Source organism: Nelumbo lutea, chromosome 2, assembly GCF_056320005.1.
Source record: "Nelumbo lutea isolate HS-2025 chromosome 2, American lotus-T2T, whole genome shotgun sequence".
Classification (NCBI taxonomy): Eukaryota; Viridiplantae; Streptophyta; class Magnoliopsida; order Proteales; family Nelumbonaceae; genus Nelumbo; species Nelumbo lutea.
This window is the reverse complement of record NC_142685.1, coordinates 45,431,171-45,444,956: the sequence shown is the minus strand read 5'-3', so window position 1 is coordinate 45,444,956 and position 13,786 is coordinate 45,431,171. Positions and strand designations below refer to the sequence as shown.

The window sequence follows — 13,786 nt, the reverse complement described above, 5'->3', positions numbered from 1 at the left end:
TTTTCACTTGTTTAAGAGAGAAATGAAGGAGAATTGAAAAAGGTAGAGTGTCTGCCATTGTTGAGTAAGTATGCAGTGATCAGCATTTGCTTGAGTTAGTTAAAACAAACAAGCCAATAATTTACCTCTTTCAACTCCCCTTTGCCTCTCTTTTAAATAAATGAAAAGAGAGAGAGGATATGAGAAATTCAAAACTTGGGTTTTGGATATGCAACAAACGAGAGGGCAAAATGATCTCATAAAAGTACTTAATTGACAATTTTTTTTGCTGGAAAAGAAAGATAATTGATGGGAGCAAAGACTGACCTGCGGTTGAACCGCTGACTTGGAACCCGAAAGAAGAAGCGGTTCTACTTTTGGAATTGATTTTTAAATATCGCCCAGTAGTTGTACAATAATTAATTTAAAATTAGGAAAAAAAACAAATACAAAACTCTGTAACGAGTAACGACTAACGCGGTTAGAAACCAACAGTTGTACTCCAATGCTTCAACAGTGTTTACAAACCGATAGACCCATAATTCTTCCAACTTCAAGTCTTCAACAACATGCTATAATATATTCTAATATTAATGTAAAATTAAAAGCAAAAAACAATATACAAAACTCGGTAACGCGGTTGGAACTGGGAACTTGACCGGGTTCAACTTTGCAATGTTAATGCCTATTTCTTGGGTTGCAGGTGTGGCCGTGTGGATGTCCTTGTCATTGACGTGGTCCTATCAATATTCAATAATATCAATGTACGGAGGAATTCTGCTTTCAGTCGAGTCGACTGACTAATTGAACTTGTTTGATTTCGCCAAGTTAACTCGGCCTCATGCCTTGAACCAACAGATGAACCGTGCTGGTTCGGTGGTTCCAAATTTTCCAGCTGAAAGGAGCCTCCGGACCGGAAGATGCAGGGCTCTGGCCCTTCCTCCCTGGAAGCGGGATCTGTTACTCACAAATGGGTGCCTCATATGCATCAACTTAATATTGGTTAACGATTTTATATTAAATTAATACATTTTAAAAATTTAAATACTAAATTAACACGAAGTTCAGAATCCAAAGTCACAAAATACAGGCTACTAATATTCAATTTCCCTTTACTCCGACGTTAAAACTCCACCCGACTTGAGTTTGACGGATGACTCAGAAACTTTAACTCGGTGGTCAGACTCAAACGAGTAGTCAGTCAAAGGCACCATTGATTGTGGAAATTTCCTAGCTCCCCCCGTCCCGTCTATCTATTTAGCAGCCTCTCCCTCTCTGGTCTTCCACCTTTACCAAGAAACGAAAATCCTTATAAAATTTGGAAAAATAGAAAGAGATGAAAAGTGTGGGATAATCTTTCTCTGACGTCATTATCCTCCTCCCAACTCCAAAGCTGCTTACCGATTCAAACACCAACACGCATATAAATTTGGAAAAAAAAGGTTTCTATTAGCCGACACAATCTGCGATTGCAAAGCATAGCGAGATCAAACAGAGAGCTCGAAGCAAGTCAAGACTCAAGACAGCCGGCCGAAGGAATTATGAGATGAAGTTCTCTCTTTCATTCTCAGTATGCTTCGCTCCTGCTCCTGCTCCGGCTCCGGAAGAACACGTTGACCACAGCATTCACGGTATGTATTTTCTGGGTTCAGACAAAGATGCATCAATTTCTGAATTTGGGTCAATTAGAATCTTCCTGCTCGGTTGATTATCTTCGGGGTTAGTCTCTCGAAGAGGTGGTGATGCTGTGTGTTTAGTGCTTTGATAAATCGACCTGGGTCGCGTGAGCACAAATCCACCAGAAATTTTGTCTAGTTTCTATTTCCTAAGTGAACAGATAAAGAGGACAAGGGTCTTGGTAGTTTTCATATTATCGATCTTTCCATTTTAGCGAAATTTGGAAATTAAGTTGCTTATTATATTAACATAACTGGTGAATCCAGCTCCACAATCTTTCCCAAATGTTCACTTTTATTCCTACAAAGAATTGAAAGATGCGACTCAGGGCTTCCGAAACAAGGTCGGCAAAGGGGGTTTTGGTTCTGTCTACAAGGTAAATTTAATTGTGTATGTATTCTTTTCTACTTCTTATCTCCTCATCTTCAACCGTGTTATACACGGGATATGTAAAAAAAAAAAAAAATCATCTAGACCTTTACTGATACATCTTTTTGGCTGGACCATTAAAGGGACGACTTCAAAATGGAACTCACGTAGCTGTAAAAGTGCTTTCAGCGGAATCAAATCAAGGAGAGAGAGAGTTCATGGCTGAAATAGCTGCAATGTCGAATGTCAGACATGAAAACCTTGTTAGGCTTCTTGGTGGCTGTGTCGACGGAAATAACAGAATTTTGGTTTACGAGTATATGGAAAATAACAGCGTCGTACAAATTTTGCTTGGTAATTATGAGCCTCTACTTCCTTAGAATCCCTGCTCCATATTTGGTTTATAGCATACAATACTTTACTGTAGACCATGTTTTCTTCCCAAAAAACAATTAGTGAATCAACAGTTTTGTGAAAACTAATACAGTTTTAATTCTTCTTATCCACCCTTCTCACTGAGTATTTGCAATCACTTTCTTTTCTTTATTTCTCTTTCTTTTGTCAAACAATTTCAGGAACCAAATTAATCCAACCATGATTCGGAATATCATGTTGCCTTTTTTGTTTTCTTGGTTAATAGGCGGAGAGCATAACAAAGCGAAGTTTACTTGGGACTTGCGACGAAAGATCTGTTTGGGAGTTGCTCGGGGTCTTGCCTATCTTCATGATGAGGTCAAGCCTCACATTCTACATCGAGATATTAAAGCCAGTAATATACTTCTTGATGGAGAATTTACCCCAAAAGTTTCAGATTTTGGTCTCTCCAAGCTATTTACCGATAACATGACTCATATTAGTACTCGAGTTGCTGGGACACTGTAAGTTAAGCTACTAACTTATTAATGAGTCCTTCTTTCCTTTGTTTCTATAACATTGCTAACAGCGTTATGGGCTTTCTATCTCTTTCATTTACACATGTGCAGAGGCTATCTAGCTCCGGAATATGCCATTAGTGGGCGTTTAACCCGGAAATCTGATGTCTACAGTTTTGGAGCATTGGTAATGGAGATCCTCAGTGGTAAACCGGTTGTGAACTTCAACTTAGAACTTGGGGAACACAATCTTGTGGAGAAGGTAATGTTGTTAGTGTTATATCTTCTGTAACTAACAATTAATGACATGAATTATTCAGTATCACACTATTGCTGTTTTATCACTCTGTGCCATAGCCCATAGCTTATTCTATATGTGGGAGCTTTCTTGTTAATGACGTTCAACCCATAGACGTTTATATGATTGGTTTTGCATTAATTTTGCCATTGAGAAAGATGTATACAGATACCCAATCAGGTAGACTTTTCAAAGCTTTCCTCTATAGAACTTGTGGAACAATGCATTGTATTATGTGGGTCCTATGCATTTGCACCAGGAAATCATGTTTTTCAATATTTTGTCTATTTGGAATAATCAGACTATCGGATTTTCGAGAACCTCTCAGTCATATATATACCTGCATAGAAAATTTTCATACCAAGCCTTAAGGCTGTGACGATGGTTTTTATTTATTACCCACACCACATCGATATCATAAAGTAGACATGGTTAGGGCCAGGGGTGCAATTCAGGCGGGCAGGGCCGGGTTTAAGGACCCAGGGCCCGCCCAAGTTGCACCCCTAAACATGGTATTGGTGGGTACATCCCATGATGTAAGATCCTTAATTAGTTCTATATGTCATACCAAAATTAAGATCTGAGTATTGACTATGTTGTTGATTTTGGATTCACTGAAACTGAACCGTTTGATGTATTGCATTATTTTGAGTTGTCTAAAGAAAAGAAATCAGAAATGGCTACGCTAGCATGTTAACTTAAAAGCTGTAGGGGGGTTTATGCTAATTTCCATGTTATTATATATGTTGCCCATGTTCATGAGTTAGATGTGAAACATTGTGTATGTAGGCATGGAATATGTACAAAGGCAACGAACTTTTGGAGTTAATGGATCCAACACTGAAGGGGGAGTTTCCCCAGGAAGAAGCAATCCAATTCTTAAAGGTGGGTCTACTCTGCGTGCAAGAGGATCCCAGGCTCCGACCACATATGCCCAAGGCCGTTAAGATGTTGTGCAATGAGATCGATATCAAGGAGGTCCAGATAATGCCACCAGGGATCATCATGGATCTTGTCAATGTCAAGGTAGGAAGCAAAAATACTTCGTCTAGCAGTGCCACCAAGGGCTCAACAAGCAGCAGTTCGTGGGGATTCCGCAGTGCCACCCTAATCTGACTAGGAAAAATTAGTCTTATAACACATTTTTTCCCCACAAAGTCCAGAATGTTTGGATTGGCTGGGCTAGTTGTAGGTAGTCGTAGAGTGAAAGTTTTTCGGTGGGTTTTTTCAGTGTGTGGATCATGAGCTACATGTTACAGCTTTGTGGTTACCCAAGCTAGTCATGTACATGAACTTTTAGAATGTGAACTTCAAAGAATGCCAAAGCAAGCTGGTTCATTGTGTTTGAGGTTTGGTACATCCTATCATGTACAGTCATCCTTTTGTCATATAATAAAATTGTTTGCCACCCTTAACCCCTACGTGGAGGAACTCGTAATGTTACTGTTTTTTCCCAACTTTATATACTTACTAGTGAATGACTCCCTTATTAAAATGTGTATATAATTTAGTTTGAAGTTTACTATTTAGTTATCAAAAATTAAATTAAAAAAAAATTAATATGGGTCTTGCATCTCTGTAATTGACAATCTATTCTAGCCTATTTTATTTGAAACCCACTATTAATTTATGTTTTTTCTTTTTTATTTTGATTTAAGATATTAAATGAGATCTTATTGGTAAATAATAACCTGCTTCATTAGGTATTTACTATTTATCTAATAAATCTATTTTGAGTTATTTATTTTTAAAAGTTAAAATTAGGTTGCTTTCTAAAAGTTAAATGAAGTTTGTAAGTAATAAAATATTTTCTTTTTGAAAAAAAAATCATTTAAAAACAAACATGGGTTTGTGGTAATATTTTAATGGGTCCCATAATTTGTATTTAATAGACTATGGATAAGCATGTGTTAAACTAATAAATAATCGTCTATTGAGAATGTTTAGAAGTGAAACTACCCACTTTTTGAATCCTATTTCTTGAATTAATAGAATGCCAATGGTGGTAGTGGGCTGTGGGCTTTAGCAGCAACTTTTCAGAAAATGTCATGTGTCTAGTTTTCCAGAAAAATGAGAAGGCCACATGTCTATATGGTGGGGGTTGTAGCTTGGTAGTGCGTTGTGAGCTTTAGTAGAAATTTCTCAAATATTGCTACATATCTAGCTTTCCAGAAAATTAGAAGGCCATGTATTTGTATGGTGGTAGTGGGTTGTGAGCTTTAACAACTTCTCAAAAAATGCCACGTGTCTAGATTTCCAGAAAAATGAGAAATCCATGTGTCTGAATGGTGGGGGGTTGTAACCTAAAGATGCATTGGATTGGGAAAGTATTATAATTACTAACATATAATGTGTATTTAATTTGAGCAAGTCTTTTTGAACCAAGAATTTACTAGGTGATAAAGTGATATTTAAACCATTTTTGGGAGTGCTTAAGTTGAAAATAAATGCTTATTGAATAAGTGCTTATTTGAATATGCACTTATTTGCATTTGGCACCCAACTTTTTCAAGTGCTTATTACTTATTTTATATTGGGCGTTTGGTAGTCTTTTTCTCTAATAAGCACTTAAATAAGCATTTGTGACTATTTTGTCCTTCATTTTCTTTCAAATTTTAAAAAATATACCCTTTGAAAGCACTTTTAATAAATTATTTTTATAAAAACACTTTTATGTAATCACTTTTGTAAAGGTACTTTCATAAAAGTAGTTTCACAGAAGTGCTTTTGTAAGGGTACTTTCCTAAAAGTGTTTTTGTAAAAATGTTTTCATAAAAGTAATTTCTTAAAAGTGCTTTTGTAAAAGTACTTCTATAAAAGTGTTTTTGTGAAAGTGTTTTCATAAAAGTGCTTTCATAAAAGTGATTTTATAAAATTCAACTAAGGATAATTTTATATGTGGTATTTTAAAATTTAACTAGGGATAATTTTGGAAGACAAAAATTGAATAAGTGCTTATTGTATAAGCACTTATAGAAAAAGCTAAAAATTTGGGCTAAAACAATAAGCCCTTATTTTTAAAAGAAGCACTTATTTCAGGCATATTTCCCAAATACAAATAAGTGCTTAATGACCCAAATAATCACTTATTTTTAAGCATTCCCAAACATGGTCATGACCTTATTATATGATTTACTAGTATTGAGGAGAATCAATAAATATACTTACGATTTATTAAAGATGGGCAAAAATTAACTGGAAAAGAGATCGGTTGGATGCGACTAAGTGCTCAATAATAGATGATTTAATTACGTTATTACCTAGGAGGAGGTAAATTGCCTTCATGGCTACTTCCTCATGTAAACTCCTCTTCTCTTTGGGTTCTAGTTGATTTAAAATTTAGTTTACCTATCAGAGAGAGAGGTAAATTTGATGCACTTCTCTATTCACTGGTCGGTTGAGGTATGGCTGCAACTACAAGCTGCTGGTGTCTGGGATTTTCAGGCTTCTTGTCCTTGTGTTAATATCTCATACAAAACATTAATCCCTTAAATTCATCACGTACGGTGGCAACTGAAACAATCGATCGGCAAGGTCAGGCAATATTAAGTTATTAACAATTTAATATCCCGTAGACGTAGACTCATGTGGGTCACCTTTAGAAACTGCTCTCGCTTTTCTTAAATTGCATATGGTTCTCCAAAGTCCATGCATGTACATTTCAAGATTAATTTTATAGCGCCTCCAGACCCTCCAATTAATTTTGGTGTAGACAAATTCCTCAACCATGCATATATTTGAGATGGAATTCCTCCTCAGCTCACCTTAGTATTGGCTTCACGGCTGGGTTTATCTCTACCCTTGGCATATGTGATACTCTCAAGTGCATCCATTTTTCTAGAGTTTGAATAATCAATCAAAACCATCTTTGAATATATATCCTCAGAACAAGTATTCAAGTTAAAGAGGAAGTAATAAGAGTACGTAACTAAAGTGCGTGACAAGCTTTGATGACGTTAATTTCTACCCAATCCTTGCTAGCTTTTTCAACTTGATCATAACCCAAACCTAGGGTTATTTTCGAATATCCAGAAGGTCAGTAGGATCGTCAACATCATTGAAAACCCCAAATTAAAGTTTGGGTCTCTGGCCTGGCAATTTGTGAGAGATATTTGTTTGTGATCGTGCTGCCTTGGTCAACATGGAATAGAACAATTAATGAAGCAGTTTCAAAGCCATACACGGTCCAAAGGTAAGATTATACTGGTTTAATATTAATGGTTAATTTCCTGGTTGACACTATGAAACTGGGCCCGAACCGCTAGGAATAATCTTGTGTTGCGAGATATATGATTTTAAAGGTTTCGGAGTTGGAGGCGAAGTTGACACTGTACCTTTGTTTCAGCAAGAAATTTGGTTGTCTTCCCTGTTAACTTTCTCAAACAAAAATCAGTTTCTGCAAGAAAATCTTCAACATATCTGATACTTATTTATAAATATCGAATTTGAATCAGCAGAAGAAGATATTCTTTAGGCAACAGGAGTAGTTGTTGGATTACTCGTGAGTATAGAATATGATCTCTCTTTTGACTACTTGTACAGTACTGAAGAACTAGTTAATAGTTATATATTAACAATTAATCGACCCAATCTCTAGTTCTGCTTACTGCTATTGGCCTGGTTGGTGGTTTGAATTGAACCAGTTCAAATATTAATTAATTGTTTGGGTACCTGCAGGTGGGTTTTCGACAGCAGGAAATGAATTTACCATAAAAATATACAACATCTAAGCACATTGTTTTCTTTTTACCAAAACTCTGCAGGTTTAGCCACCTAAATTCTTATTGGGAACTTAAAAATATTCAAAACGGTATTTTGTTTTTGTTTTTCTTTTCCATTATGTGCATCGGAAGAAGTGGACACAAGTTAAGAGAGGTTCAGAACTTAACTTGCCGAATGCCGATTATAGAGTGTAGAAAGGTACGGTAGGATTCGTGGACTTGCACTAAATTACTGAGTTTAGGATTTCAGTAGATTTGATATCCTTTGAAGGGGCTATAGCCGGTTCGAAGGCCTTAGGTGTGGTAGATTTAAAAATTAATACCTCTGGAAGTAATCATTTTGAAAATTTTCTCCTGGGTGCAATTGGAGAATATGCTTTCTCGGATTCATGTTCGTTCATCCATAAAAAAAAAAGAGAAACATTCATGTTCGTTCTGCATCTTGATCTTTGTAAAAAGAAAAACTCTTACCAGCCAGTTACCACAGCATCATCGGCATTGAAATGAAATTAAAAAAGAAATAAAAAAAAAATCTAGTATTTTGTCAAACCCAAGAAACACCAAGAAGTATCTCATAAACCTCTATATCTTATAGAGAAAAGATTCAAATTGTTCCCACTTTACATGCAGTAAGGAGGGAAGATTGAACTACTTGAGTTGGACGCTTCATGATCTCCAGGCAACAACAGCTTTAGTTTCCCTAGCACTTAACAAAACACCAATGAAAGGATTCAGAAACTGAAGCATGGATTATCATCATATCAATGGCATTTAATTGTTTCCTTTGTTGCCAGTAGATATAAGCTTCGCTAATCAATCAATCAATCAATGTCTATGAACCATGGAACATACATCACATTATATTATAAAATGGAGGCCCTGCCCATGCTAGCTATAAGACTTGGACTAGAAACACAGAAATTCCATTTCCGCTGTGGCATATCTTAGTCCTCTATCTACACTCTACAGGCAAGGAGTGGAATCCATCCTTTCTGAGTACTTTCCTCTGATCATCCAAAAGGAATGTTTGATCGATAGGTGGAGTTAAACCAAAACCCAATCCGATCCGATTATTTTCATCAGATATCCAATGGGTCCCACTTGATGCTGGATCTCCCCCTATTTTACATGACTGGCCATTCGCCCATCATGGGCTAACTTTAGTATGATGACCTGAAACGGTAGTGATATTAGCGTAAGTAATTGTACTGAACACCTACCAGTCAAGAAGTTCTTAGTACTAAACTTGGCAGGTTCTAGTTCTACTGCCTGCCGTATATGTGATTTCTATATCATACATAGTTTCATATTAACTTAGTCAGAAGCTTTCCTTAGATTTAATTTCCTTTATGAAAGCATCGAGAGAGAGAGAGAGAGATGGTAAACTCAGTGTCTACTGATCTAAGCCACCTAAGAAAAGAATCACCTACTCTTGCATAAGCCAGACCGGCCGGACGCAGTTGATGGATTGCATCTCGCATTGATCCCACGCTCTAGATCTACACAGATTTGATAATACTGATGATTCAACTTGTGAGTTTTATGGTCCATGCGTTGGACAAGTTAAACTAATTGGTAATAATTAAAACCAAGTGTATTACAAATTATACATAGACAAGGTGTGAAGCAGAACCCTCAGCCATGTAGAAGTGGTGGTGATGAGTGCATCGATTATATCATGCGATGAGGAGAAACCGTAATTTACTTTAATTGGTGAAGAATGACAATACCTGATGGTGGTTCATGAGATGACCTGCACTTTCAGAACAACGACGATGCTGCTGCTTTATGGATCTACTATATATAATCTTCTAATAGAAATGAAGAGAGAGTACAGAATGTTCTAGAGAGAGAGAGAAGAAGAAGAAGAAGAAGAAGAAGAAAATTAACAGCAATTAAAAGCAGATGCAGTAACGTATATAGATGCTGCATACAGCATGCAATATGCATGGCTCCTCGCACGCCATCCACGAAGACCATCGATGTGCCGATGGGCTCTGCAAATGGCATACAGGGAGCCAGGCACATACGTGAATACGTATGCTATCACATGGCATATATGCGTACATGAATGGATGCAGTCATCAAGCGTGTATATGCAACAACGCCTATGCATGTATATATTGTATGATAATATAATAAGGGCAAGCTAGCTATATATCATGCTAATTCTGATTTTAATTCTCTACATCATCCGGTTTGGTGCATGCAAAACGGCGGTGGGGTGGTCGTTATGATCATTGCCGGGTGCCGATGCCGGTGCCGGACGTAAACCATCGTTGCAATGCCGACGAACTTCCAGTGCTGGAAACACTGCTTGTTGCAGTTGGATAACTGTGTCAGGAATTGAATGAGGAGGAGGAAGAATGGAGCAGTACTTATTTAGGAGAAGAGGAGTTGATCTTTACTAGATCAATCCAGTCCTCTTCAAATTGATCTCTATGCCCCACACCCCTTATTTTTTTCCTCTCAGCAACCCAACAACCACTTTTTGAGTTGGCATAAAAACAAACACAGCTGAAAAAACTACTCCACCACAACAGCTACCTCTTTTATTTTTTTTCCCACTTCTGGGTGAGAAATCGTCGCTAAACTTGGCGAAGATCTGCTGAATTAGTGGGGGTTTTGTGACGGAAAGAAGAAGGTGTAGGGTTTGAGTTGCACGCTCCAACTGGTGCTAAATATAGAGGCCAGGGATAGAGGGGTGAGGTGGAGAGAGAGAGAGATGTTGGTTTGGTTGGGCTACTACCCACGCAATTTCCTAAGCCTTCCCTAGGTTTTTTATTTATTTATTTTTTGAAATCTCCTTTTCTGGTCTTAAAGCAAAGGTTCTTTTCTCCTCTGAAACTAATTTGTCTGGGAGTGCTTGGAAGATTTGGATTCCTCTTCTCTTTACTTCATTGAAAACACAACTTATCTTCTTTTTCTTTTCTTTTTCTTTATTTTCTCTCTAATATATATACTATTATATATTCCTATTGCATGTGAAAACGTGAGGGACATTCAACTCACTATTTTCCTTAAAACCTTTAAATAGTCATGTAATCTGCACCAACTTTATCCTCGAAATCACCTGTGCTGTGCCTTCCTTTGCGTCCATTCATGCAGCACACATTTGTTGAATACTAAATTTCCTTTTTCTGCAGGTAAATTGTTCAACTTTATTATATCCCAAATACTGATAATAATAATAATAATAATAATAATAAAAAAGTTATGAAGAGAAGATAATTTTAATTTGTGGGTATGTCAATTGTCATTTGGCAGTTTATATGTAAACCATTTCCAATTGCACAACACAAGCAGCTGAGGTGTAGGGGCCGGCAATTAAGCACGACGATGCTGAGTCAGGGCAGAGGAGGAGAACCATACATTTGAAATCTAACAGATAGGATTGCCCTAATCATCAGATCACTTGAAGTTTCGTAATGCTCATAACGTTCATGGAATCTTTGACTGTCAGAGATCTGTCTACGAGCGGGAGCGAATGACCAAGGTGGAAGAGATGAACAAAAAAAAAATAAAAAATATTAATTAAACTTGGGAAGCGTAGAATCGTAGATATTGGTCAAGTATATATATAAAGTGAAAAGAAGAGTTAAATTAGTGAAACCCAAAAAGAAGAAAGACTGAAAGAGTAATTAATTTAAGATAAAAACAGGTGCATTTGCAGTGTGAAGAATTAATTAATTTATATTAAAGCACACAAAGAAAAGAATGAACGATAACAATGGAGAGGGAGAGGGAGAACATGAAGGGTGGGGAGTGTGGAGACTGGAGAAGGTAGTGAAAAAAGAGACAGAAGCAGTGATAGGAGCCAATCGATCTTCCATGTCTAGTAAAAGCTGCATGGTTTCTCCTTTCCTTAGTTGTAGAAAATGGTAAAAATAAAGTGAAAAGTAGGGAGGATTAAAAATGGTAACTTTTATTTTTTATCGTTTATAGGGTTGGAAGGAACAAGTGTGGGAATCGTGGTGTCAGAGCTGAGCTACGCCTTGGTGTTTGGATGGGAGTCTCGCGGTTAGATTCTATTCCTCCCTCCCCTCTCCCTCTTCCTCGATTTCCTAATCCCATAAGGCCATAATATATATCATAGCATCCCTTCCCAAACCAATACGGCCCACTCTCAGTACCATTACCAATACCTCTCCCTCTCCATTGCTCTCTCCATCACCTGCTTCTGCTGCTGCTGCTTGCAGATGCAGATGCACCTGCTGTACTCTCTCTCCTCTCTTTGCGTGTTTGTGGGGGCAAACATGATGATAGTCATCGAGGTGTTCTATGTTTGGTTTGGTTCATCACCCTGGCTAAAGCTAACACATGCATTTCCCCTCAAATTCAATGTATATTATTTTCTTGCAAAAAAAAAAAAAAGGATTTATAATTTATACAGGGACGATGATATTTAAAATGTTAATTAGCTTGGTCTAATTGGTTGGAGCCAATCATCATTTGGGCAACTAATATAATTAAACCATATGGTCCTCAGCAACTTCCATGCAATTCATTTAATTAAACCCATAATGGAGGTTTCTGTATTGCACCTGATTTAAGCACTTAATTAATTACTGGACATCGTACATCAGCTGGCAATGAGATGTATTTAATTAGTGTAATTGACTAATTGTTGTCCATCTCTGCTTTACCAAAAGTGCAATATTATATCTTATGTATACATGCTCACACTGCCCCCTTAAATTTATACTTTCTCTCAAGCCCATCAGTCCAAGTTGTCGGTGGTCAGACACATCCCTATTGGATTAGGTTAAAAGTAATGTTTAAAGCAAACCAGTTCGAGTATTTTCGTCCAAAATGCTTGCTAATTCCAATTCACAACCAACCATTTCATGATCAGATTCAATTTGTTCTTTATACAAATCTGCTTCAGTGGGAGGGGAGGGGAGGGGGGGGGGGATAAAGTAATGGAGATTACATTCTTTATAGCTTAGCTTCTCTGACCCATATGCTAGAGGAGCATGTAGGGTTGATGTACAGTGAAGCTTGTACAAATGCCAAATGTAGAGGACCAGCTGGACAGCCTGGGCTTTGTCAGCGTTGGCATTTGCTAAAAGGAAGGGGTAGTGGTGTGGTCTGGAGACTGGAGGTCGGTTTTGTGTAGCCCAGTAATAATATCTACATGACTACATGAGAAATTTATTTTCCTTGTTTTCTAAGAGTCAGTTTGGAAAAAGTACAGATACAAATACTTACATTAGCGGAGACTTGCCGCCTACACCAGGGTTTGGGGATGGGTTACCCCATTGTATGCATCTTCAAAAGAAATCAAAATACATATAAAATAATACAGAATATCAGATTTTGCACTCTACAAATTTATATTTATAATCTTTCCAAACTGAGCCTTGGAAAAAAGTATAAATATAACTGTATAGACTGTAAAACTTAGTATTTTGTGTCAGCCCTAATAATAGTTAATTCAATAGAATGTCCTAGTCCTATTCTATCATCCAAAAAGAAATGACAAAACATTTAATAGAATTTTGGCAAATCATTGTATAACAGGGGTAGAAGTGTAAAAGTCATGCATTTTACCGGCAGGCCAGAAAAACAAAGATAACTAGTGAAGCTTGTTGTTATGTATATCACCAATAGAGGGTGAAGCTACATATATGTTATAAACAAGAGAGTTTAGGCTGTGTTTGTTTCGATAAAAAAATCTCAATTTACCAAACCAAACATAACCTTAGAGTGAACTATTTACTTTGATGGTAAAGTTGTAACAAAAATATGTAAAATATATTATGTAATAGCATGGTAGTACGTAGCTTGGATGTACTATTTACTTGGGAAAAATTGAAATGCCATGTTTAGAAGGGGAATGGAACATAAAGCGGGCAAAATAGTCCTTG

General features: G+C 37.0%; 1 protein-coding gene and 1 long non-coding RNA gene across 2 annotated transcripts; one reads left to right on the top strand and one right to left on the bottom strand.

Annotated features, from left to right (window-relative positions):
* Positions 1 to 1,130: 1,130 nt before the first annotated feature.
* Positions 1,131 to 4,616, top strand: LOC148870315 (putative serine/threonine-protein kinase). The gene is made up of 6 exons (XM_088967673.1): positions 1,131 to 1,610; positions 1,923 to 2,032; positions 2,169 to 2,379; positions 2,666 to 2,903; positions 3,009 to 3,159; positions 3,985 to 4,616. Exons 1-6 carry the CDS (start codon positions 1,526 to 1,528, stop codon positions 4,309 to 4,311), a joined length of 1,122 nt encoding a protein of 373 aa, XP_088823799.1. The 5' UTR covers positions 1,131 to 1,525; the 3' UTR covers positions 4,312 to 4,616.
* Positions 4,617 to 8,950: 4,334 nt separating this feature from the next.
* On the bottom strand, positions 8,951 to 10,566 carry LOC148870314 (uncharacterized). Its single transcript, XR_016107847.1, has 3 exons — positions 9,647 to 10,566; positions 9,347 to 9,415; positions 8,951 to 9,089 (listed from the first exon to the last, which is right to left on the bottom strand). It is a non-coding gene; the product is annotated as an uncharacterized LOC148870314 (long non-coding RNA).
* Positions 10,567 to 13,786: the final 3,220 nt, after the last annotated feature.

Coding starts and splice junctions, on each gene's coding strand:
- LOC148870315 (XM_088967673.1), top strand. CDS start 1,526: ATGAAGTTCTCTCTTTCATTCTCAGTATGCTTCGCTCCTGCTCCTGCT. Junction 2,033..2,168: donor GTTTTGGTTCTGTCTACAAG/GTAAATTTAATT, acceptor GGACCATTAAAG/GGACGACTTCAAAATGGAAC. Junction 3,160..3,984: donor AACACAATCTTGTGGAGAAG/GTAATGTTGTTA, acceptor TTGTGTATGTAG/GCATGGAATATGTACAAAGG.